Raw genomic sequence first — 24,698 nt, forward strand, 5'->3', positions numbered from 1 at the left:
CACGGTTTGAGGCGTTATCAGCCCACTGGCGGTGGTCAATGTGGCAGGCACCAAGAGATTTCTTTAGGCAGTCCTTGTACCTTTTCTTTGGTGCACCTCTGTCACGGTGGCCAGTGGAGAGCTCGCCATATAACACGATCTTGGGAAGGCGATGGTCCTCCATTCTGGAGACGTGACCCATCCAGCGCAGCTGGATCTTCAGCAGCGTGGACTCGATGCTGTCGACCTCTGCCATCTCGAGTACTTCGACGTTAGGGGTGTAAGCGCTCCAATGGATGTTGAGGATGGAGCGGAGACAACGTTGGTGGAAGCGTTCTAGGAGCCGTAGGTGGTGCCGGTAGAGGACCCATGATTCGGAGCCGAACAGGAGTGTGGGTATGACAATGGCTCTGTATACGCTTATCTTTGTGAGGTTTTTCAGTTGGTTGTTTTTCCAGACTCTTTTGTGTAGTCTTCCAAAGGCGCTATTTGCCTTGGCGAGTCTGTTGTCTATCTCATTGTCGATCCTTGCATCTGATGAAATGGTGCAGCCGAGATAGGTAAACTGGTTGACCGTTTTGAATTTTGTGTGCCCGATGGAGATGTGGGGGGGCTGGTAGTCATGGAGGGGAGCTGGCTGATGGAGGACCTCAGTTTTCTTCAGGCTGACTTCCAGGCCAAACATTTTGGCAGTTTCCGCAAAGCAGGACGTCAAGCGCTGAAGAGCTGGCTCTGAATGGGTAACTAAAGCGGCATCATCTGCAAAGAGTAGTTCACGGACAAGTTTCTCTTGTGTCTTGGTGTGAGCTTGCAGGCGCCTCAGATTGAAGAGACTGCCATCCGTGCGGTACCGGATGTAAACAGCGTCTTCATTGTTGGGGTCTTTCATGGCTTGGTTCAGCATCATGCTGAAGAAGATTGAAAAGAGGGTTGGTGCGAGAACACAGCCTTGCTTCACGCCATTGTTAATGGAGAAGGGTTCAGAGAGCTCATTTCTGTATCTGACCCGACCTTGTTGGTTTTCGTGCAGTTGGATAATCATGTTGAGGAACTTTGGGGGACATCCGATGCGCTCTAGTATTTGCCAAAGCCCTTTCCTGCTCACGGTGTCGAAGGCTTTGGTGAGGTCAACAAAGGTGATGTAGAGTCCTTTGTTTTGTTCTCTGCACTTTTCTTGGAGCTGTCTGAGGGCAAAGACCATGTCAGTGGTTCCTCTGTTTGCGCGAAAGCCGCACTGTGATTCTGGGAGAATATTCTCGGCGACACTAGGTAGTATTCTATTTAGTAGAATCCTAGCGAAGATTTTGCCTGCAATGGAGAGCAGCGTGATTCCCCTGTAGTTTGAGCAGTCTGATTTCTCGCCTTTGTTTTTGTACAGGGTGATGATGGTGGCATCACGAAGATCCTGAGGCAGTTTACCTTGGTCCCAACAAAGCTTGAAAAACTCATGCAGTTTGGCATGCAGAGTTTTGCCGCCAGCCTTCCAGACTTCTGGGGGGATTCCATCCATACCTGCTGCTTTGCCACTTTTCAGTTGTTCGATTGCCTTATATGTCTCATCCAGGGTGGGAACCTCATCCAGTTCTAGCCTTAGGGGCTGTTGAGGGAGCTGGAGCAGGGCGGAATCTTGGACTGAGCGGTTGGCACTGAAAAGAGATTGGAAGTGTTCTGACCATCGGTTGAGGATGGAGATCTTGTCGCTGAGGAGGACTTTGCCGTCTGAGCTGCGTAGCGGGCTTTGGACTTGGGGTGAGGGGCCGTACACAGCCTTTAGAGCCTCGTAGAAACCCCTGAAGTCGCCAATGTCTGCGCTGAGCTGGGTTCGTTTGGCGAGGCTAGTCCACCACTCATTTTGGATCTCCCGGAGTTTGCGCTGAAGATGGCTGCATGCGCGACGGAAGGCTTGTTTCTTCTCTGGACAGGATGGCTTTGTAAGGTGAGCCTGGTGGGCAGCTCACTTCTTTGCCAGCAGCTCCTGGATTTCCTGGCTGTTTTCGTCAAACCTGTCCTTGTTTTTCCTGGAGGAGAAGCCCAGTACCTCTTCAGTGGATTGCAGTATGGTAGTCTTCAACTGATCCCAGAGGGTTTCAGGGGACGGGTCCGTGAGGCGGGTTGCAACGTCGAGCTTTGCTTTGAGGTTTGCCTGGAAGTTTCCTCTCGCTTCGTCTGACTGCAGGTTTCCAACATTGAACCTCTTTCTGGGGGCTTTATTGTTCCTGGGCTTTGGCTTGAAGTGAAGGTTGAGCTTGCAGCGAACCAGCCGGTGGTCAGTGTGGCATTCCGCGCTAGGCATGACCCTGGTGTGGAGCACATCTTGTTTGTCACTTTCTCGCACCAGGATGTAGTCCAGGAGGTGCCAGTGTTTGGATTGGGAATGCATCCAGGTGGTCTTAAGGCTGTCCCTCTGCTGAAAAAGGGTGTTTGTAATGACAAGTCGCTGTTCTGCGCAGAGCTCCAACAGGAGGCGCCCATTGTTGTTGCACTTGCCGACGCCATGCTTGCCCAGGATTCCTGGCCAGGTTTCTGAGTCTTTGCCGACACGAGCGTTGAAGTCGCCCAGGATGACAACCTTGTCGGCTGTAGGGGTACGTTGGATGAGGTTGCGCAGGTCGGTGTAGAACTTGTTCTTTTCTGCTGGTTCCGCCTGGAGGGTTGGAGCATAGACACTGATGGGGGTGATGTGACGCTTTTTTTGAAGTGGGAGTCGCATGGACATGATTCGGTCCGAGAGGCCTGTCGGAAGGTTTTCGAGTTTGGAGGCAATGAAGCTCTTGACCATGAAGCCTACACCAGATAGGCGTCGTTCATCCAAAGGCTTGCCAGACCAGTAGAGTGTGTAGCCCGCGCCGCGTTCTTGGAGGCTGCCTACATCTGCCAGGCGGACTTCACTGAGAGCGGCTATGTCGATGTCAAGTCTGAGGAGTTCATGTGCAATGAGGGCAGACCGACGTTCAGGTCGGTGGCTGTCAGCCTTGTCTAGCATGGTTCTGATGTTCCAGCATGCTAGCTTGAGTTTGTGAGCATCTTTTGAGGGGGAGGATGTGGAGGGGGAGGACGTGGAGCGGGAGGACGTGGAGGGGGAGGACGTGGACCTGTCCTCGGGCCTGCGCAAAGGAGCTTTTAGGTGGAGTGCAGTGCGCGCAGTACTGGCCCCACCCTTTACACCCATGGTTTGTGTGCCGTGGCCAAGCAAGCTGGGACGTGGCAGCGAGGTCCTTGGGTCGTAGGTTTTATATCGGAGTGGCCTTCTCCTATGCAGGTTTCTTACCCGGGCTGGAGGGGCCTGCCTCCCCTCCTAGGTCGGTCCATACTGCCTGGACCGGGGCCGAGGCCGCCGCAGTTCACCCTGTGCCTGGATTGGGGCCTCCGCCTCCCACTCTCTGCCCGGATCGGGGCCTTCGCCTGCCCCACTCGACCGAGGCCGGGGCCGCCGTCTCCCCCTTGCTCCTGCCCGGATCGGGGCCGCCGCCGTCTACCCTTCGCCCGGACCGGGGCTGGGGCCGCTGCTGCTCTCCCTGTGCCCGGACTGGGGCCGCCGCCTCCCACTCCCTGTCCGGACCGGGGCCTCCGCCTGCCTCACTCGACCGAGGCCGGGGCCGCCGTCTCCCCCTTGCTCCTGCCCGTATCGGGGCCGCCGCCGTCTACCCTTCACCCGGACCGGGGCCGGGGCTGCTGCTGCTCTCCCTGTGCCTGGACTGGGGCCGCCGCCTCCAACTCTCTGCCCGTATCGGGGCCTCCGCCTGCCTCACATGACCGAGGCCGGGGCCGCCGTCTCCCCCTTGCTCCTGCCCGTATCGGGGCCGCCGCCGTCTACCCTTCGCCCGGACTGGGGCCGGGGCCGCTGCTGCTCTCCCTGTGCCTCTACATATTCTACATATTTTCTATGATTAATTAACTCCTATATTCCAACAGTCCCCCTTTTGGTCTCATGAAAATGAGACCAACCACCAGTTAACTTATGGGACCGGGACCTCAGGAGTTTTGGCAAAGACCGGCATCCCCGACCCCTTATTAAACTTAACCTCATAAACTTAGCCATTATGAACACACTTCAGTCCAGTGGGGACCCCAACACAGTATTCAGGAAAGTCAGTCCAATCCACAAAGTATTGTTCCGGTTCGTTATGGGCCCCCCAGGCTGACCGCAAACACTTTGTACAGTTGTTTCCTTCTCTAGACCCTTCAAGAGCTAGGAACAACATCATCCATAGTCCCCACATAGTGTCCATCACAGCCCCCTAAATTCTGTTGACTTCAATATAGAAATATCACTTCAAGTACTGAAGTACAGTCACCGTAATCCAATAGTCTCTTTAAAGGGACCCGTTCAAAAAGTTCTTAGTCCATAGTTGCTTCACAGGTTCTCAGTCACTTCCGTTCGAATCTGTTCCAGTGTCCGTGTCGGTGGGTCCGTTGCTGCACACTGACTCCAATGATACCACGTCTCGCCTTTTCCCAGTAGTCGAACCGCGTGGGACGTTCTTTCCACCACTCTGTAGGGTCCTGTCCACCTGGGCTCCAACCACTTTCTCTTGATCACCTTTAGCAGAACCCACTCCGCGGCTGATGGTATCGGGGTTTCACCTTTCCGTTCGGTACTTGTAACCTGTTGTGAAAAAGCTGATACCAGAGCCGTTAGTTTATCATAATAAAGCTTACATTTCATTGGACTTACCTCTTCCTTTGTGGTATGAATCCCGGCTCCAGGTCCCGGAAACTGGTGCCCCGTTTGCAGTTCATACGGAGTAAATCCTGTCACATAACTTACCGAACTCCTTATTGACATCAATGCCAGGGGCAGCGCATCCACCCAATTTAATTTGGTCCTTGCCTGTACTTTCCCGATCTTACCTTTTATTGTTTGGTTCATTCTCTCCACTTTTCCTTGGGATTGTGGATGATACACCGTTCCAAAGGCATGTTTTAACCCCAACATCGTTTCTACCTCCTGTAAATCTTCATTCTTAAAATGACTTCCATTATCTGACCTGATCTTCCTAGGAAACCTGTGTGTAAGAATGTACTGGTTGATTAGGAACTTAATTACCATCTTTGCATCTTCTCTTTTGGCAGGGATTGCCTCAGGCCAACCTGTGAACACATCAACTGCTACTAAGAGGTATTGATATCCCCTTGCCCTCTCTATCATGTCCGTGTAATCAATTACAATTTCCTGCCCTGGTAACTTAGGCAACGGAAACTTTCCTTCGTGAGGTTTCACAGTCGCCTTGACATTATATGTTATACTTTACACTCTCTGATATGATTCTCCACCATCGCCGGCAGGAAGGGGTGCCACCAATGTACCAAATACCTTATCATCTGTTTCTTCCCACAGTGGGTTAACCCGTGCGCCTCCTCCAGGAGGGGTTTCATGAGTCCAGATGGTAATACTGGCCTACCGTCCATTGATCTCCACAGTCCTTGATCTTCGGTTGCCCCCCCTTTCTTTCCATACCATCATTTCCTGGGGTGATGCCTGCACTTGTTCCTGAATTATTGCTCCTACCTCACAAGGTGGCAATAAGTCATGTGCCATTCTATCTGCCTGCATCATAATAAACTGAGGGCCGTACCCTGCTGCCCTTTTTGCGGCCGTGTCCGCTTCCTGATTTCCCTGAGCTACCATTGTATCTGTTTTATCATGGCCCTTACATTTAATAACTGTTAATGCCCTTGGTTTCAAGAGGGTCTCAGCCAATTTCCTAACATCCTTCTCGTGTTTAATTGGGGTCCTTGCTGCTGTTAAAAACCCACTTCTAATCCATTGACTCAGCTCAACCTGTATTGTCCCTACCACATATGCCGAATCTGTATATATATTTACCTCCTTTCCTTCTCCCCATTCTAATGCTGCTATCATTCCCTGTAGTTCGGCCAGTTGTGCTGACTCCTTTCCTCTCACTGTCCCTGTAATAATTTCTTCATATCCTTCTGTGGTTCTCCATACTACTGCATAGGCGGCTTTTAATCCGTCCGTGGGATGTCTATAACAACAACCATCTGTAAATAAGGTTTCATCTGGTTCTCTCAAGGGTGAAGCCTGTAAATCAGGTCTTATTTTAATATCCCTTAGAACCCTCTTTTCACAACAGTGTGGTTCTCCCTCTCCCATATTGTCTGCCATATTAATGCCTTCATGGGTAAATGTAATATTTGGAGCATTCAGGATCTTTTCCAGTCTCGTCTGCCTCAGTGACGTCATTGTAAATGCTGTTGAGCTCACAAATGCTACAATACTGTGTGTTGTTAATACCGTCAGGGCATGTCCCATCACTATGTGTGCCACCTTTTGTAAAATCTTTGCTACCCCCGCTGCATGTCTCGTGCATGGTGGGTGTCTGTCTTCAGTCGGATCTAGTGTTATACTCACATACATGAGCACACATCTTCCATCCCCTTTTTTCTGAAAAAGGGCACCAACAATCATGTGTGCTTTTTCAGAAACATCCAAAAAGAAAGGGTGTCTATAATTTGGAATCGCCAAATCTATAGCGGTTGTAAGAGCTTGCTTAAGTAGAATAAAACTCATCTCAGCCTGTGCAGTCCAATCAAGTGTAGCTCCCAGATTCCTCATCCCCTGCTCATTCATCAAAGTTCACAGTGGATGTGTCAACTCACCATACGATGGGATAAACTGCCTACTATAACCTGTCAAACCCAAAAACGAAAGCATTTCCTTGACTGTCTTTGGTTTTGGATGATGTAGTATCGCTGTACGATGCACAGGGGATATCCCTGTACCTTTCACTGAGACCATTCTTCCTAAAAAGGAGACTACTTGTCTACAACATTGCAACTTTAAACGAGAGACTTTAAAACCTGCCTTGAACAGCTGCACTAGCAGGAGTTTTGTGGCCTCCAAACAGGATACAGGCTCAGGTGCTGCCAATAAGATATCATCTACATACTGGATCAGAACTACCCAACATGACAGTACTAGCCCCCCCCCCAGCTGTTCTTTCAAAACCTGATTGAAAATCCCTGGGGATAAGATAAAGCCCTGCAGGAGTCGAGTATAACGTAACTTTATACCTCTATACATAAAGGAAAACACATCTCTAAACTGTTCTGCCCGCAGCAAACAAAAGAAAGCATTTGCTAAATCTATTCAAGAGAACCACTTGTGGTCTGGAGTTAAAGCAGTCATGGTGGTATATGGGTTCGGTACTGCAAATGTGGGTGTTCGCACAATACCATTAATGTGCCTTAAGTCATGGGCCATCCGATATTTGCCCGTGTCCTGTTTTGGAACAGGTAAGATGGGTGTATTCCAACTCGAACACAAATGCTCCAACACCCCTGAATACATTAGGCCATCAATGGTATCTGCCAGACCCACCTCAGCCTCGGGTTTATGGGGATACTGTGTCTGCCAAATGGGAGTATAATTTGAAAGTTCAAATGTTATGGGATCAACCTGCTGTCAAAAACCCACGTCTGCTGGTCCCACTGACCAAAGATCCTCAGGGATAGAATCTAACATAGGGGCAGAGTCGGGATGATCCATCCTTTCTCTACCATGAAAGCGTTCAATCTGTCTATGCTCAAGGAGGACCCGATCATTTGAAGGGTACAAAATCCTTTACGCCTGACCAGATAGAGAGAACTGCACTGTCGGTAATTGAGTGTCTGACCAGTCCCTCAAGGACATCAAGTTTTGACACATCAGTCCCAAATCTTTTGCCTGGTGATTAGTGCCAATTGCAAGAGTGACATGAGGAATGGCCTCATCGGCCATCACATACCACTCCAGCTGCTCAGATGTCAGTGCCACCGTAGCAGCCACTCCCTCCTTTCCTACCACTATGTAGTCTGAATTAATCACCCATTGCATGCCCTCTACCTCTTCATAAAAGGCATGCTGATAAATTTCATCCCCATCTCTATCATAAAAGAGGGTAACATGGAGGGGGTCCGAGGGAGGGGTATATGGGTGTAACGTCTGGATCCACAGCTTCCATTGATTATAAAGCTTTAGCAGCCCTCCCTTCTGTGGGTCCTCTGGTTCCAGCACCCCCCAATAAATGTCGGCCCATAGGCCCTCAGACGTGGATCCTCCAGCGGCTGACAGTAACTGGAACGAAGTGTAGTTAATGAACAGTTCATTGAATACCCATTTGGAAAGGTGACCTCTATTCTGCTGGGTCCGCAAAGGATCGATGCTCCACACCTGACCAGCAGATCTCTGCCCAAAAGATTAGTAGGGCACATTGCCAACAGAATATATTGATGTGCAAAAGTCTGTCCTGCCACAAAAGTGACTAGTGCTGTAGAAAATGGCAGATTTTCTGGTGTACCTGAAAACCCTATCAACTGGACGCTAGAGGATGACTTTTTAGATTGAAACTCAGCGCCAGTAAGTGTTGAAAATCTGGCACCCATATCTACTAAAAATGATACTTCCATGTCCGTCACTTTAATCTGCAGGAAGGGGTCTGCCAACTTAGCCTGCTCTTGGGTGCTCGGGCCCCGTCACTGTGGGTAACATTGCTCCTCTGTCAGCAATGGGAATTGTCTTGTCGGAGCTAGAGCCGCATGGGGTGTCTGATGTACCGGGGGTGGCAATGACGATCTCTAGGGCTGGACCCAAGGCTCATATTGTGGTGGTCCATATCCCCTTCCCCCAGTGTCCTGAAGACCCCATGCTAGGGGGCCCTCTCTCTTCCAGTGTCCTGGTTGACCACATCCAAAACATATGGCTGGCTGCACTCGTGGAACACCCCGACCTCTCCCTCTTACTCAGAATCCCCCCATTGGACCTCCAGTCCTGCCCCCATAGGTGGGACCTGATGCCCAATGTGGGGCAGGGTGCCAATTTGTTTTATTCCCTTGTGGTGGCTGCAGTGGCTGCTGAATCATCTGGTTCGCATCCTTTGAGGGATTCTTTTTTGCCTCATTTGCCTTTTTCCTAGCCTCTTCCAGTTGAAGCTTAAGGAGTTGCACTTGTGCAGACTCCATAATTTGTTTGTCTTCCTTTTGCTTAGCCCTATAACGCTTCATGTGATGGGTCAAATGTTTTTCCCATTGCTTAGTCGAGCAACCAGGAATATCAGGGTTATTCTCTAACGCCTCCCTGACTACAGCTGGCAGCCCGCTCGTTACTGCAGACTTAAATAGTGTAGTCTGCAAGGGATCTGTGGCTGGGTGTACTCTGACATTATCCGTCCAACTCTCCTTACACTGACTCAAAAAGGTCGAGATCTCCTCATCCTCCTTAATGGAAAAGGTCAGGGACTGCATGACACCGGGGCGAACGGGAAACTTATCCCGCATTGCACTTCCTACTGCCTTAGCATGTTTGGCAAATGGTTCGGCATCAGGGCACCTAGTGGTTCCTGCGACCATTTCTACCTGCTGTATTTCCCACAACCCAAGCTATAAAGGGGGTGGAGTGATCCTCTGACATTTCTACCAAGAAGGCATTCTCAAGTGTCTGTTCTTGCTCTCTCTCATTTGTTTTTTCCAGACGCATACTAGTTTCCCTTACTTTACATACATTGTTCTGTATTTCCTTCGTTAACTCTTTCATTTCCTCCACCCTTTCCTGCATAACTCTCTTAAGTCTCTCCTTCACCTCCTGGAGTTCGTGACCTGCTAATTCAGTGACATTCACTATTCCCTCACTTATCTGCATCGCTGGCATCTGGGGAATCGGATAAGGTGGTGGCAACGTCTCTGGTAACTTTGGATATAGCAGGGCTGATGGCTTACCTCCCCTGTCATCTCCTCCCCCGTTTTCTCCTTTGTGATAGGGGATGCCTTTTTAGTAGCATGCTGAAGGTTTGTTTCCACAGCCATGCAAGCCAATGTCATATTATGTAAATATGCTCTCCTCTGCTCCTTCGCTTCCTTCTGTTGTTTAAATTTTCTTCTATTCAAGATAGACCCTTTTCCCTCTTTCTCATGTTCCTGTACCTCCTTTTTCACCTCCCTTCAATTTACCTTGAACTTTCACACTTTCCTACAAACACAAAAGGAAAACTTATCACAATACTAAAACAAGTAACATACAATACTGAACAAGGAAAACTTAGCACAATACTAACAAAAAACGTAACTATTATACAATATTGAACAAGGAAAACTTAGCACACTACTAAAAAATTTAACTATTATACAATATGTTCACTAAATCTATTTGGCCAAGAACTCTAACTTTTATATCTATGTCTCTACTAGGGGACTCTAACCCCTATTTCTCTAGGGGGACTCTAACCCCCATTTTTATTCCAGGGGACTCAAACCCCTGTTTTTTCAGGGGCCTCTAACCCCTGTTTCTCCAGGGGGCCTCTAACCCCCGTTTTCTCCAGGGGACTCTAACCCCTGGGTCTCCAGGGGACTCTAACCCCTGGTTTTTTAAACTTTATTCATTGGCTTCTACTAGGACTTTTGCAGAGTGGTGACAACACACAATTTTATCATTGCCAATAGCAGACCTTCGTTTAAACAGGCGTCTGCTTACCTCCTTTTGTTGAGTGGCCACTTGTTGTTTTCACCACACCACAATTGACCGGTGTTTCGTCTCTTTCTCTTCCGTCACTTCTCCATCTTCATCACGTTGGGGTCACCAAATTGTCAGACTCTGGCTTTACCCTACCCTTAATTTAGTCTATGTGTCGTCTGAGTCCATCGTATTCGTTAAATGAAGTGATAGGAGAAGGTATTCGGTTCAACAATCAGTTTATTACACAGCACAAGAATAAAGCTTAACAGAGCTCTGGTTCAGTCATTAGTTCATAGGTCACCTGCACAGTGAGCTATTCCCCAAGACTGACCTCTACTGTCCAGTCTCTACAGTTTATATAGCTCAACCTTATCATACAGAACAAAAGTTGGCTTCCTTTGCTAGATTTCATTATCATACAGAACAAAAGTTTGCTTTCTTTGCTAGATTTCTTGCATAAGATTTATCACAAGTAATTTCCTGCTCTGCAGATATCTGGGGTGTAGAGCTCCCATCTTAATCCTCAAGGCCAGAATATCCTGTTGTTTTGATCAGAAATCAATTTCATACCCCAGATATTTCTAATTATTTCTTTGTTCTCATCTGGCCATATTCTTCTGTTCTACTCAACACCTCCTTCTGTCTTAGCCTTCTTACTGAGTTAGTTCCATTCTCTTTGTTTCTAACAGTCTCTGTCAGGATTCTCTTTGTTCTTGTCTGGCCATCGTCTCCTGTGCTAATCAACACCTCCTTTTGCCTTAACATTCCTACTAAATTGTTTCATACATATCCTCTCTATTGTATTTTGGGAGCAGGCAATTCTAAACCTACCGTAATCAGCCAACTTTGCTACATAATGTGGCTGCCCCTTACTTACATTACTCTTTCCCTTCGCCATGAGGTAAATATTAGATTGTTACATAGTACTGGATTCATGTACATAAAATGGATAGTACATAAGCATATATTCTACAAATTTTCTATGATTAATTAACCACTATATTCAACACCTACTATAGTTTTCCATTATATCCATCTTCTGAGCTAGCAACTCTTGTGACTCTAACTTTTTTTATCACTTTCTTCCAATTTTCTTCTTGTCATTCACTTCCATTTCTACAGCCATTTCTCATTCTTCCACATTTTCTAATCTTTTCCCTATTTTTGTCATGACCAGCTCTCTACTCACTTTTTCTTCTTTACTTTTCATTCTTCTTTTCATTTCACCAAATTCTAATGTCAGCCATTCTTTTAATGCTCTCATTTGTTCTTGAATAAAAACCTTTATCTATATTCTGTTCATCTGTTTTACCTTCTATTTCTCTGTGCAGATCTGTCGTCTTCTTGCTCTTCCTCTGTGTCTGCACCTGTGTTTGTGTCTTCTCTTCCTTGTATCTGTGTCTCTTCTGACTTTCCTTTTTTTTAAAATTTTTTATTTTTTCACACCATAAATCACATTAGCCATGATACACACTTTTTCCTTTTCACACATATACAGTGACATTTTCTCCCCCCCCCTCCCTCCTCCCAACCCACCCCCCCCCCCCACCCCCCCTCCCATCCATTTAAGGTATACAATCTAGGATACATTAAACCAGTCAGACAATGTTGTCACTCAACTAAAAAAAAAACACCAGAAATTCTACTGAGTCCATTCTTTTCTTTCCTTCTCCTTCCATCAACTTAGGTAATGATTGTTCCCGGTAGGTTTTCGCTATTGTATTTAATATAAGGCTCCCATACTTGTTCAAATATTTCAATATTATTTCTTAAACTATATGTTATTTTTTCTAATGGAATACATTTATTCATTTCTATATACCATTGTTGTATTTTCAAATTATCTTCCAATTTCCAGGTTGACATAATATATTTTTTTGCTACTGCTAGAACTATCTTAACAAATCTTTTTTGTGCATCCTCCAAATCAATTCCAAATTCTTTGTTTTTTATGTTACTTAGGAGAAAGATCTCTGGATTCTTTGGTATATTGTTTTCTGTTATTTTATTTAATATCTGATTGAGATCATCCCAAAATTTTTCTACTCTCTCACATGTCCAGATTGCATGAATTGTTGTTCCCATTTCTTTTTTACATCGAAAACATCTATCAGATACTGTTGGGTCCCATTTATTTAACTTTTGAGATGTAATGTATAGTCTGTGTATCCAGTTATATTGTATCATACATAGCCTCGTATTTATTGTATTTCTCATCGTTCCAGAACATAATTTCTCCCATGTTTCCTTTTTTATCTTTATATTTAAATCTTGTTCCCATTTTTGCTTAGTTTTACCATTTGTTTCCTCATTCTCCTTTTCTTGCAGTTTAATATACATATTTCTAATATATCTTTTGATTATCATTGTATTTGTAATCACATATTCAAGGTTACTTGCCTCTGGCAAACTCAAACTGCTTCCTAATTTATCCTTCAAGTAGGATCTCAATTGGTAATATGCCAGCGCTGTATCTCCAGTTATATTGTACTTATCTTTCATTTGTTCAAAGGATAAGAATCTATTTCCTGAAAAACAATTTTCTATTCTTTTAATCCCTTTTTTTCCCATTCTCTAAAGGAAAGGTTATCTATTGTAAAAGGGAGTAACTTGTTTTGCGTCAATATTAGTTTTGGTAATTGATAATTTGTTTTATTTCTTTCTACATGAATCTTCTTCCAAATATTGAGGAGATGATGTAATACTGGAGAACTTCTATGTTGTACCAATTTTTCATCCCATTTATATAATATGTGTTCAGGTATCTTTTCCCCTATTTTATCTAATTCTAATCTCGTCCAGTCTGGTTTTTCCCTTGTCTGATAAAAATCTGATAGGTATCTTAATTGTGCGGCTCTATAATAATTTTAAAGTTTGGCAGTTGTAAGCCTCCTTGTTTATACCATTCTGTTAATTTATCTTTTGCTATCCTCGGTTTCCCCCCTCTCCATAAGAATTTCCTTATTATTTTCTTTAACTCCTTGAAGAATTTTTCTGTCAATTGTATTGGCAATGCCTGAAATAAATATAATATCCTTGGAAAAATGTTCATTTTAATACAGTTTATCCTTCCTATTAGTGTTAGTGGTAAATCTTTCCAATGCTCTAAATCGTCCTGTAATTTTTTCATTAGTGGATAATAATTGAGTTTATATAGTTGGCCGAGATTTTTGTTTATTTATACACCTAGGTATCTTATTGCCTGCGTTTGCCATCTAAATGGAGATTCCTTCTTAAATTTTGAGAAATCCGCATTATTCATAGGCATTGCTTCACTTTTATTTACGTTTATCTTGTAACCCAACACTTCTCCATATTCCTTCAATTTCTTATATAATTCTTTTATTGATAGTTCTGGTTCTGTTAAGTACACTATAACATCATCCGCAAATAGACTGATTTTATATTCCTTGTCTTTTATTTTTATTCCTTTTATATTATTATCTATTCTTATCAATTCTGCTAGTGGTTCTATAGCTATCGCAAACAATAAAGGTGATAGTGGGCATCCCTGCCGCGTTGACCTGCTTAAGTTAAATTGCTTTGATACATGTCCATTTATTGTCACTTTCGCTAACGGTCCCTTATATAATGCTTTAATCCAATTAATATACTTCTCCGGTAAACTGAATTTTTGCAATACTTTGAACAAATAATTCCATTCTACTCTGTCAAAGGCCTTCTCTGCATCTAAAACAACTGCTACTGTAGGTGCTTTATTTCCTTCTACTGCATGAATTAAGTTAATAAATTTACAAATATTGTCTGTTGTGCGTCTTTTTTTGATAAATCCAGTTTGGTCTAAATTTATCATTTTCGGTACCTGCTCTGCTAATCTGTTTGCTAATAGTTTAGCTATTATCTTATAATCTGTGTTTAGTAAAGATATTGGTCTATATGACGCTGGTAAGAGTGGATCTTTCCCTTGCTTTAGTATTACTGTAATTATTGCTGTTTTACATGAATCTGGTAAGCTTTGTGTTTCATCAATCTGGTTAATTACATCCAGGAGGGGCGGAATTAATAAGTCTTTAAATGTTTTGTAGAATTCTATTGGAAATCCGTCCTCTCCTGGTGTCTTATTATTTGGTAATTTTTTTATTATCTCTTGTATTTCTACTATTCCAAATGGTTCTGTTAATTTATTTTGTTTCTCTATTTGTAGTTTTGGTAGTTCAATTTTAGTCAGAAATTCATCTATTTTCCCTTCTTTCCCTTCGTTTTCAGTTCAGTATAATTGTTCATAAAATTCTCTAAAGTTTTCCTTAATTTCTTTTGGATTATATGTAATTTGGTTGTCTTTTTTCCTTGATGCCAATACCATTTTCTTAGCTTGTTCTGTCTTAAGCTGCCATGCTAGGATTTTGTGCGTTTTTTCACCCAGTTCATAATATTTCTGTTTTGTCTTCATTATATTCTTCTCCACCTTATATGTTTGTAGTGTTTCATATTTTATTTTTTTATCCGCCAATTCTCTTCTTTTAGTTGTATCTTCCTTCATTGCTAATTTTTTTTCTATATTTACTATTTCCTTTTCCAACTGCTCTGTTTCCTGATTATAGTCCTTCTTCATCTTGGTTACATAACTTATTATTTGCCCTCTAATGAATGCTTTCATTGCATCCCATAGTATAAACTTATCTTCCACTGATTCCGTATTTATTTCAAAATACATTTTTATTTGTTTTTCAATAAATTCTCTAAAATCCTGCCTTTTAAGTAACATGGGGTTTAATCTCCATCTATACATTCTTGGAGGGATGTCCTCTAGCTTTACTGTCAATATTAAGGGTGAATGGTCCGATAGTATTCTAGCTTTATATTCTGTTTTTCTTACTCTATCTTGCATACTAGCTGATAACAAAAATAGGTCTATTCTTGAGTATGTTTTATGTCTAGCCGAGTAATATGAATATTCCTTTTCTTTTGGCTGTTGTTTCCTCCATATATCCAAAAGTTGCATTTCTTCCATTGATTTAATTATAAATTTGGTTACTTTGTTCTTTCTGTTAATTTTTTTCCCAGTTTTATCCATATTTGAATCCAAATTAACGTTGAAATCCCCTCCTATTAATATGTTCCCTTGCGTATTTGCTACCTTCAAAAAGATATCTTGCATAAACTTTTTTACTAATTAATATAGCCACTCCTCTTGCTTTTGAATTATATGAAGCTGCTGTTACATGTCCTACCCAATCTCTCTTTAATTTCTTGTGTTCCATTTCAGTTAAGTGTGTTTCTTGCACAAATGCTATATCAATTTTTTTCTTTTTTCAGTAAATTTAGCAGTTTCTTCCTTTTAATTTGGTTATGTATTCCATTAATATTTAAAGTCATATAGTTCAACGTAGCCATTTTATACTTTGTTTATCTTCCCTTTTCGTTTCTCCATCATTACCTTTCCTTCTTATCCATTTCTGTTTTCTTGTTTTAAACCCTTTATAAGACAACATTCCTAAAACATCAAACATTTTCCTTATTCTCCTATTTAAAACTTCTTTAGCGCCAATCTCCCCTTCCCCTCCTGAGTTGTCCTTTATCCCTTGACGGACAACTACATCTCTCCTCTCCATTTGGGTTTGCGAATTCACTCGCAAACATCAGCTGATTTTGCAGTGACCGCAACTCCTCCCCACCCAGCCCCCCCAGAAAAGATTTCACTTTTCATATGTAACAAAGGTCACTCTTTTAGTTCCCTCCTTATTCCCTCTATTCCATTTCCTTCCCTTATTAATTCTTGTCTATACTATCTATATTTTCCTCTAAATACGGATACATTCACGTATGCACATTATACATATACACACTTATACCTCTTTACCCACATACATATAAATCGTGGTCATTTTTACTCTCATTACACGTCTTCATCCCTCAGTCTATTGCAAATTTTCGTGCTTCTTCTGGATCCGAGAATAGTCTGTTTTGTTGTCCTGGAATAAATATTTTCAATACCGCTGGATGCTTTAGTATAAATTTATACCCTTTCTTCCATAAAATCGCCTTTGCTGTATTGAACTCCTTTCTCTTCTTTAGGAGTTCAAAACTTATATCTGGATAAATTTTTTGCCCTTTGTACTCCAGTGGCTTGTTGCCCTCTCTTACTTTTTCCATTGTCTTCTCCAGTACCTTTGCTCTTGTAGTATATCTTAGGAATTTTACTAAAATAGATCTTGGTTTTTGTTGTGGTTGTGGTTTAAAGGCCAATGCTCTATGTGCCCTTTCTATTTCCATTTCTTGCTGTAGTTCTGGACATCCTAGGATCCTAGGGATCCAATCTTTTATAAACTCTCTCATATTCTTGCCTTCTTCATCTTCCTTAAGGCCCACTACCTTTATGTTATTTCTTCTGTTATAATTTTCCATTATATCTATTTTCTGAGCTAACAGTTCTTGTGTCTCTATAACTTTTTTATTAGATTCCTCTAATTTCTTTTTTAAGTCCTCTACCTCCATTTCTGCTGCTACTGCCCGCTCTTCCATCTTGTCCATTTTCTTTCCCATTTCTGTTAAGGTCATATCTATTTTACTCATTTTCTCTTCTGTGTTGTTTATTCTTCTTCTTAAATCATTAAATTCCTGTGTTTGCCATTCTTTAAATGACTCCATGTATTCTTTAATAAGAGAAAGTATATCCTTTATCTTGCCTTTCTCTTCTTCTTCTATTTCACTGTACTCTTCCTCTTCCTCTTCTTCTTCCTCTGGGTTGGCCATCTGTTGTTTCTTTGTTGCCCTTTTCTTCTCTTCTTTCTTGTTTCCATTGTCTTCTGTGGTCTCTTCTTGTTGCAGGTGTTCTGCAGCTGTCGTTGCCGGCTGTGGAGATCGACTCCCCAGCTGGTCCCCCCTCCCGTCGGTGTGTTTTTTTTCATGCGCGGTTGCGCACTTTTACTCGGCTCAGCGAGCCATTTTTGTAGTCCAATTTCTACCGACCTGAGGGAGCGGGTTTCTCTCTCCACCGCGGGCCTCTTCGAACAGGTAAGGCCTTCTCCTTCCTCCTCCGTTGTCTTCTCTTCCTCTCTTCTTACCGTTGCTTTCGATTTTTCTTTTTTTGTCGCCATCTTCCTTCCACCTTTATACTCACTTTTCTTTAACTTTTATTTCTGTGCCTTTGTGTTTTCCTTTGTTTTTTTCCGACTTTTCTGGAGAGGGCTGGAGTTCACCGTCCGGCCACTACTCCATCACGTGACTCCCTCTTCTGACTTTCCTGATGAGTTGTTTGTCTCACTTTACTGGGCTTTTTCTTGCTTGGCTTCTTGCTGTTGGTCGTCTTCTGGGCTACTCATCTGTTGGCCCTCCTGTTGCTGCTCTTCTTTCTTTTCACTCCCTTTCCTGTCGCTTTCCTCTTCTTCCAGCTGAGAGCCCTGGTGTCAGGCATCCCTCAGCTGGTCACGTTGTGTTTGCCCGCTCCTCAGCTGAGCCCCCCTCCCGTCGGTGTTCTCCTTCTCCTTAATAAGCGCACTGATTCGTGCATGCGCAGTTGCACAATTTTGTTTGGCTCAGAAAGCCATTTTTGCAGTCCAGCGGTCGGGGGATCGCGACTCTGCGGGGTCATCACCAACCTTGGAGAATGGGCTCTCTTCTCCACGACGGCTCCCTGTTTCTTCATGCAGGTAAGGCCTTCTCCTTTCTCTTCCAGTGTCTTTTCTTCTTTTTTTCCCGTTGTTTTTACTTTTTCCTTCTTGGGTGCCATTTTCTTTCTTTTCTCTACAACTTTATCTTTTATTTGTTATGTTTGTATTTCTTGAACTTTGTATTTTCTTCACTTTATTTCTTCTTTACTAGAGAGGGCTGGTATTCCCCTACTGGCCACTACTCCATCAAGTGACTCTTGCTTCTGGAAATCTTGAGTATCACAATCCTCTTCCACCTTATCTTTCCTAGGCATGCTTGTTAATCTCAAAACTGACCCAACTTTATCTTCTGCCAAATCATTCCCTAATAGTATTGAGACCCCCTGCATGGGTAACTTTGAAATTACTCCTGCCACAACAGTTCCTTTAACTAACTCTGAATTTATCACGATTTTGTGAAGAGATATCGACAACGCCACTCATCTCCAACACTTTTAATCAAAGTTGTCTCCCCTGAGTCAGTTGTTTGATCCAGAGATCTTTCTTTGGCTTGGCTTCGCGGACGAAGATTTATGGAGGGGGTAAATGTCCACGTCAGCTGCAGGCTCGTCTGTGGCTGACAAGCCCGATGCGGGACAGGCAGACACGGTTGCAGCGGCTGCAGGGGAAAATTGGTTGGTTGGGGTTGGGTGTTGGGTTTTTCCTCCTTTGCCTTTTGTCAGTGAGGTGGGCTCTGCGGTCTTCTTCAAAGGAGGTTGCTGCCCGCCAAACTGTGAGGCGCCAAGATACCTTGAACTAACAGTGATAGTCTGAACCAGTATCCCTAAAATTTTAACAGGAACCTGTGATTCTCCCTTCTTTACTGAAACAAAAGAATCTGAAACAAAAGGTTTCAAAGCATCCATGACACCCTTATCAGATTTAGAATCTCTGCTCTGCCTAAATTCAACTGTTTGAATATGTGCTTCTGGTAAAACCTTTTCTTTTTTGTTTTTCAATACGAGACAATTTGCAATAACATGACCAGGTTTTTTACAAAAATGACACACAAATCCAAAAGTTCTGTCCTTTCCAACCTTGTCTCCAGACTTAATTTCAGGATTATTATCCTGCTCCATATTACTCCCCTGAACAGAATTATTACTCTGCTCCACGTTAACTTTTTGAAAATGTCTCCCATTTTGAGATGCATTTTTAGGAATTATTGCAAACTGATCTGCCAATCTAGCTGCATGTTGCCACGTACCCACATCTTTCTCATCCAGTTATAATTTAATCTTCTTCAGGACACATCTTTTAATTTCCTCAATTATCATCAATCCATCAAAATCATTATTTATTCCTTTGGAGGCGCACCAACGGTCAAACCATACAGATTTCATCAAAGCAAAATCCATATAAGATTGATTCCCTGTTTTCTCCAAACTCCTAAATTTTTGCTTATATGCTTCTGGAACCAACTCTTCAGCTGTCAATACTGCTTGTTTAACAGTATCATAAATTGCCACTTGCTGCGCAGTCAAGCTACAGTATGCAACTTCAATACACTTTGAATTATTAAAGACCATTTTTCTTTTGGCCATTCTGAGCTCTCAGCAAACTTTTCAAAAAGCTAAAAATAGCTATCTCCCTCATCAAAAGGAGGCACAAGATTTACCTCTCAACTAGACAAAAACCTCTCCCCAGGAGTTACAGCCTCAGCTCTCTTAGTTTCCTCCCTCTCAATTTTCGTCCTCTCTAATTTAATCTGTCTTTCGGTTAACTCTAACTCATACATCCTCTGTTTTATCAGCTTTCTCTGCCTGATATCTCCTCTGTTTTTCAGATTCTTCTATCCTCAATTTCTCCAATTCCAATTGGAACTCACCAGATCTAACCTCTGGAAAATCTTCTAAGTTCTTCTGAACAAATTTACCCTCATATATAATATTTCACTATAATCCGCTGAATTTGTACTTTCCTCATCCAATGTTTAACTTCTGTCAGTTTTAATGCCTTAGAAATAACCATTAGTTCCTCTTTTCTCTTATTCTTCAGTTCTGCGAGTGATGGTTCTGACAAAAACTTATCAACATCCATTGCTGCTGTTTTTCACACTCAAGCTTTAAATTAGCTTGAAAAAAATAAGCAATTGAGTAATAACCCACAAAACTCATGTTCACTCGACTGGACAAGTCCTCATAAAATGTTAAGAGCCCAAAGGACCCCAAAACCCAACAGCAATAGACATTCACCAAGACAAGTGGTTTTTAAAACAAAAGTTATTTTTAATCAACTTTACACATGTAAATAGAATCAAACTTTAACTTAACTCTTTACTTAACTAACCCAAATTAACTGCCTTCTAATTCTAAATGCACGTGTATGTAATGTGTGTGTAAATTTAAGAAAAGTTCTTTGGTTCACAGTTCAATCTCACTTCTCCTTCTTCCAAGTTCTCTGGATGCAGGCAATTCTTTTAATGTGCACAGAATTTAACATGTATGAAGTTCACCAGGCTTTGGTGCTTGAAAGGTAAATGTTTACCACTCAGGAAGGTTCTTGTAGGGTTTGCAGAGAGAGAATTGTTGTTCAAGGATTTCCACAACTGAGGTACCACCATTAGTCACCTCAGTGTCTTCTTGTGTTGCTTGCAGAGAGAGGAACAATGGCTTGGTCTGGATCCTTCTGGCTGCCTTCAGAATGTTACTCCCTTTTAAAATCCCCAACATTCTAAACTGCCTCCCAGATGATGACTCTGCTTGGGCCTCCTTCCACTTCACAGCCACACCCAGTAGTGGTTTGTCTTCCAAGTTCAGAAATTTCTAGATCATCTTCTGCACATGCCCAATCCATCTCCCACTCTCTCAGCAGTCCACCTTCACCATGGCTCTCTAAGGCAAACTGTCACTTTCCAACACAAAGCCACACAACACATAGGCCAATACACAACACAGAACTCTGTAATACTATATTTTATTTTGTTAATCAAATCTAATTTTTGATGTGATGGAATATTATTGAAGATAATATTACAAGGAATATGGTTTAAGTCCACATTCCTGACATTTTGAAAATATTATCTGGTGGCATTTCAGCTTTTTGCAGGTTTTACTTTTTGCTTTCTTATACCGGGATTTCTCTTAGAACCATAATAAACAAACAGATCTTGCATCAAGCTTCTCTCTGGTTACTTCATCAAAAAGCAAACCCAGTTTAAATTATTCTTTTTATTCAGCAATATCAAGCAGTCAGAGGACAGTTTGATATTAACAATAAGATTGAAAAGTGCCCCATTATTGGTATTTATATAACTTCTGGACTTAACTAAAATCCCGCTGGAATGAAGTAACAATTTTATGTGGTGATATTGCAACATGGTTGATTCTCCTGGATCAAAGACTAACTCCAATATAAATTGCATGTGGTCATAGAAAAAAACATCAATAACCATGGATTCACAATGGGGGACTGGTCACCTAAGACCAAACCCTTTATCCTTTCAATTAGGCCAAGTAACCATTTAGCAAAGCACATGTCCTCCTTGGAAACCTTTTGAAAGATTGTGTTGAAGTTTTAAAGTAAATCATTCTGTTTCATATTTGGAATGCTGGTTTCAAGTCTTTCCACTTCTGACCCAGTTAATTTTTGATTTCTTACCAAATGATGGTCAAGAACCATTCATTATAGATTTAAGGTTGTTGGTGAAGAGGTTGGTGTAAAACTGACACCCAAGGACCAGTGGGGTTATGTAGCTCACTTCCTGTAAAAATAGTGAAGTAAAAACAATATATCGTATTGAAATACACGTGTGTAAGCATTTGAAATGGGTAATGTATGTGACTAATGGTTGAGAGCTGAAGAAGTAACTTAAATGGTATCTTTTTAGGTCAGATCCAGCACAATGGGGAATATGACCTCCTTTTACGCAACACATCTATCATTTAGCAAGTAATGAGCTGCTGGAGAGACTCAGCAGGTCAGGCTGCATCCATGGGTAGAAATGGCCAGACATTATTATGGTTCAGGACCCTATTGAAATTTGTACATATTTGTAATTCTTTTGTTGTTGATGTATTTCACTGTCTCAATGTTATCACAACCTCAATCTCCATGCTCATTGAGCATTCTCAATTTTTGGAAAAAAAATGGGGAGTTTCATTTTACTCCATTGTTCAAGCTTACGCAGTTAATTAGAACATTTGAGAAGTTTGTGTATCATGAGAAGATTCAATCACCAAAGGAAGTAGGATAACATTAAAATGAAGTGAGGACCTGAATAAATTAGCGACCAGAATTAAGGAGAAATCTCTCCACCAGATGAAATCAGACCTAGTTGTCAGAAATGTGTGGCAGAAATGTATTAAGTAACGAATTGCTAAGGTGGTTGAAGAATTCCGCCACGCGCTGCCCCAAGCCCGATCGTCCTCAGCTAAGTCGCCAAAGATTTCCTTTCGTGGTGAAGCTCTGAAGCGATGGTTCAATGATGTTCAATATTCAGTGTCAGTCACAACTTTCAAAATATGAAACAATTCATGTCTACACGCAGCAAGACTTCCAGGTATGACTTAATAATTTTCAGGCAATAGCATTTGCAACACAAGAGAAAAACATATTTCTTTAATTTATGCCTGGATCTTCCCTGCACTGTAATGCACAGTACATGGTGAAATTGCTCTAAACACACCTCCTTTTACACTCCATAGAGCTGTCAGAGACAACTCCTTCAGAGTAAATGTTAAACTATCCTCATCTTACCCTTTAGAACCTAAAGGGTAAAATGGACATTAAACAATCTATAACGCTTTTGATGAAAGAAATAAAAATGTTCCCTAGTGTTCAGCCTCCACCATCACCTGACAAATTATTTTGTCTTGATTTAATTAATGTTAATGAACCTATACCATGTGCAGTTTAATTCTCTTGTGTCTTGCATTACCATAGCAACCTTGGTTTGCTCTAGGATTCGTGGGGATCAGGTGAGGCTTAACACAAAATAAATTCAGGTCTTTCCTATCTTCATAATTTATTTGCCACAGACAAGTCAAATCAAATAATGAAGAAATTGCCTGGGGATTTTAACAGTGAGATTTCAAAAGGATTACCAATGTTTTTGTCCAGTAAAAGCATTTGCCCACAATTATTCACATCCTTTCATTCTAGCTACACTTTTGTTTCCTTTAGATCCTGTACTTTGGGATTAAAGCATTTTGGCATAAATGTATTCTGATTAAATAACACATTTATACAAGGCTTACAAAATGATGTTTTACTTAAAAGGTTCTTATCTAAAATGTATATTTTTTAATGTATTAATTGCAGCTTCATTTGAAAAGAATATCCACAGAATATTATCAAAAAATATTATGAATCATGGCTTTTACGTCTTCCATTAAAGGTACAAGCTGCTCTGATGTCTTGGGCAAAGGTTATATGGACCGTTTTATATTAGCATAATTTTAAATGCAAACCTATATATTTCTTCTCATTTACAGACCCCAAATCTTAATGCCAGTTCAGGTAGTGTTGCCATATTAAAATGCTCCATTCCATTAACTAAAAAATGCATAATCATCTGGATTTTTTTCTGTGCATCACCAAATATACGTCCCTTTAGTCTCCATATTATTTTTTAAAAATACCATTTCAATCCCATTTTAAAATAACCAACATTGCTTCAATTTGTTTCAGGCAGAAAATAACAAAAATATGGCTATTGAGGCAACAAAATGTTGATTACATCGCACTGAGAATATTGAGTTAAGATTGGTTGCCACAGTTTTGGAAGGTTGGTATAATAATAGAGATTTTCCAGTCTAAAATGGAGAATTGTAGTTAAAAGGAAAGGTTAGCTCGAGGATGCAATCCGCCTCACGGACTCGTCCCCTGAAACCCTCTGGGATCAGCTGAAGACTGCCATTCTGCAATCCACTGAAGAGGTACTGGGCTTCTCCTCCAGGAAAAACAAGGACTGGTTCGACAAAAACCAGGAAATCCAGGAGCTGCTAGCAAAGAAGCGAGCTGCCCACCAGGCTCACCTTGCAAAGCCATCCTGGCCAGAGAAGAAATGAGCCTTCCGTCTCGCATGCAGCCATCTTCAGCACAAACTCCTGAGATCCAAAATGAGTGGTGGACTAGCCTCACCAAGCGAACCCAGCTCAGTGCGGACATTGGGAACTTCAGGGGTTTTTATGAGGCTCTAAAGGCTGTGTACAGCCCCTCACCCCAAGTCCAAAGCCCGCTGCGCAGCTCAGATGGCAAAGCCCTACTCAGCGACAAGATCTCCATCCACAACCGATGGTCAGAACACTTCCAATCTCTTTTCAGTGCCATCCGCTCAGTCCAAGAATCCGCCCTGCTCCAGCTCCCTCAACAGCCCTTAAGGCTAGAGCTGGATGAGGTCCTCACCCGGGAAGAGACATATAGGGCAATTGAACAACTGAAAAGTGGCAAAGCAGCAGGTATGGATGGAATCCCCCCAGAGGTCTGGAAGGCTGGCGGCAAAACTCTGCATGCCAAACTGCATGAGCTTTTCAAGCTCTGCTGGGACCAAGGGAAGCTGCCGCAGGACCTTCATGATGCCATCATCGTCACCCTGTACAAAAACAAAGGCGATAAATCAGACTGCCCAAACTACAGGGGAATCACGCTGCTCTCCATTGCAGGCAAAATCTTTGCTAGGATTCTCCTAAATAGAATAATACCTAGTGTCGCCGAAAATA

The 24,698-nt window shown here is 42.4% G+C and overlaps 1 protein-coding gene across 3 annotated transcripts in view; it reads right to left on the reverse strand.

Moving 5' to 3' along the window:
* Nucleotides 1-1,110: 1,110 nt before the first annotated feature.
* Nucleotides 1,111-24,698, reverse strand: part of LOC138757503 (craniofacial development protein 2-like) — a 30,247-nt gene continuing 6,659 nt past the window's right edge. The window contains exons 3-6 of one of the 3 annotated variants that reach the window (XM_069924992.1): nt 20,524-24,571; nt 11,739-11,841; nt 9,694-9,943; nt 1,111-4,985 (exon numbers count right to left, since the gene is read on the reverse strand). In XM_069924992.1, the coding sequence (XP_069781093.1) occupies nt 1,934-3,148 (1,215 nt within the window). In that variant the 5' untranslated portion in view covers nt 3,149-4,985; nt 9,694-9,943; nt 11,739-11,841; nt 20,524-24,571 and the 3' untranslated portion in view covers nt 1,111-1,933. Of the gene's footprint in view, nt 9,944-11,738; nt 11,842-20,523; nt 24,572-24,698 lie in introns of all 3 variants that reach the window. The other 2 variants (XM_069924971.1, XM_069924981.1) reach the window with 2 other exon arrangements.

This window comes from Narcine bancroftii, chromosome 1, assembly GCF_036971445.1.
Source record: "Narcine bancroftii isolate sNarBan1 chromosome 1, sNarBan1.hap1, whole genome shotgun sequence".
In the NCBI taxonomy this organism is placed as follows: domain Eukaryota; kingdom Metazoa; phylum Chordata; class Chondrichthyes; order Torpediniformes; family Narcinidae; genus Narcine; species Narcine bancroftii.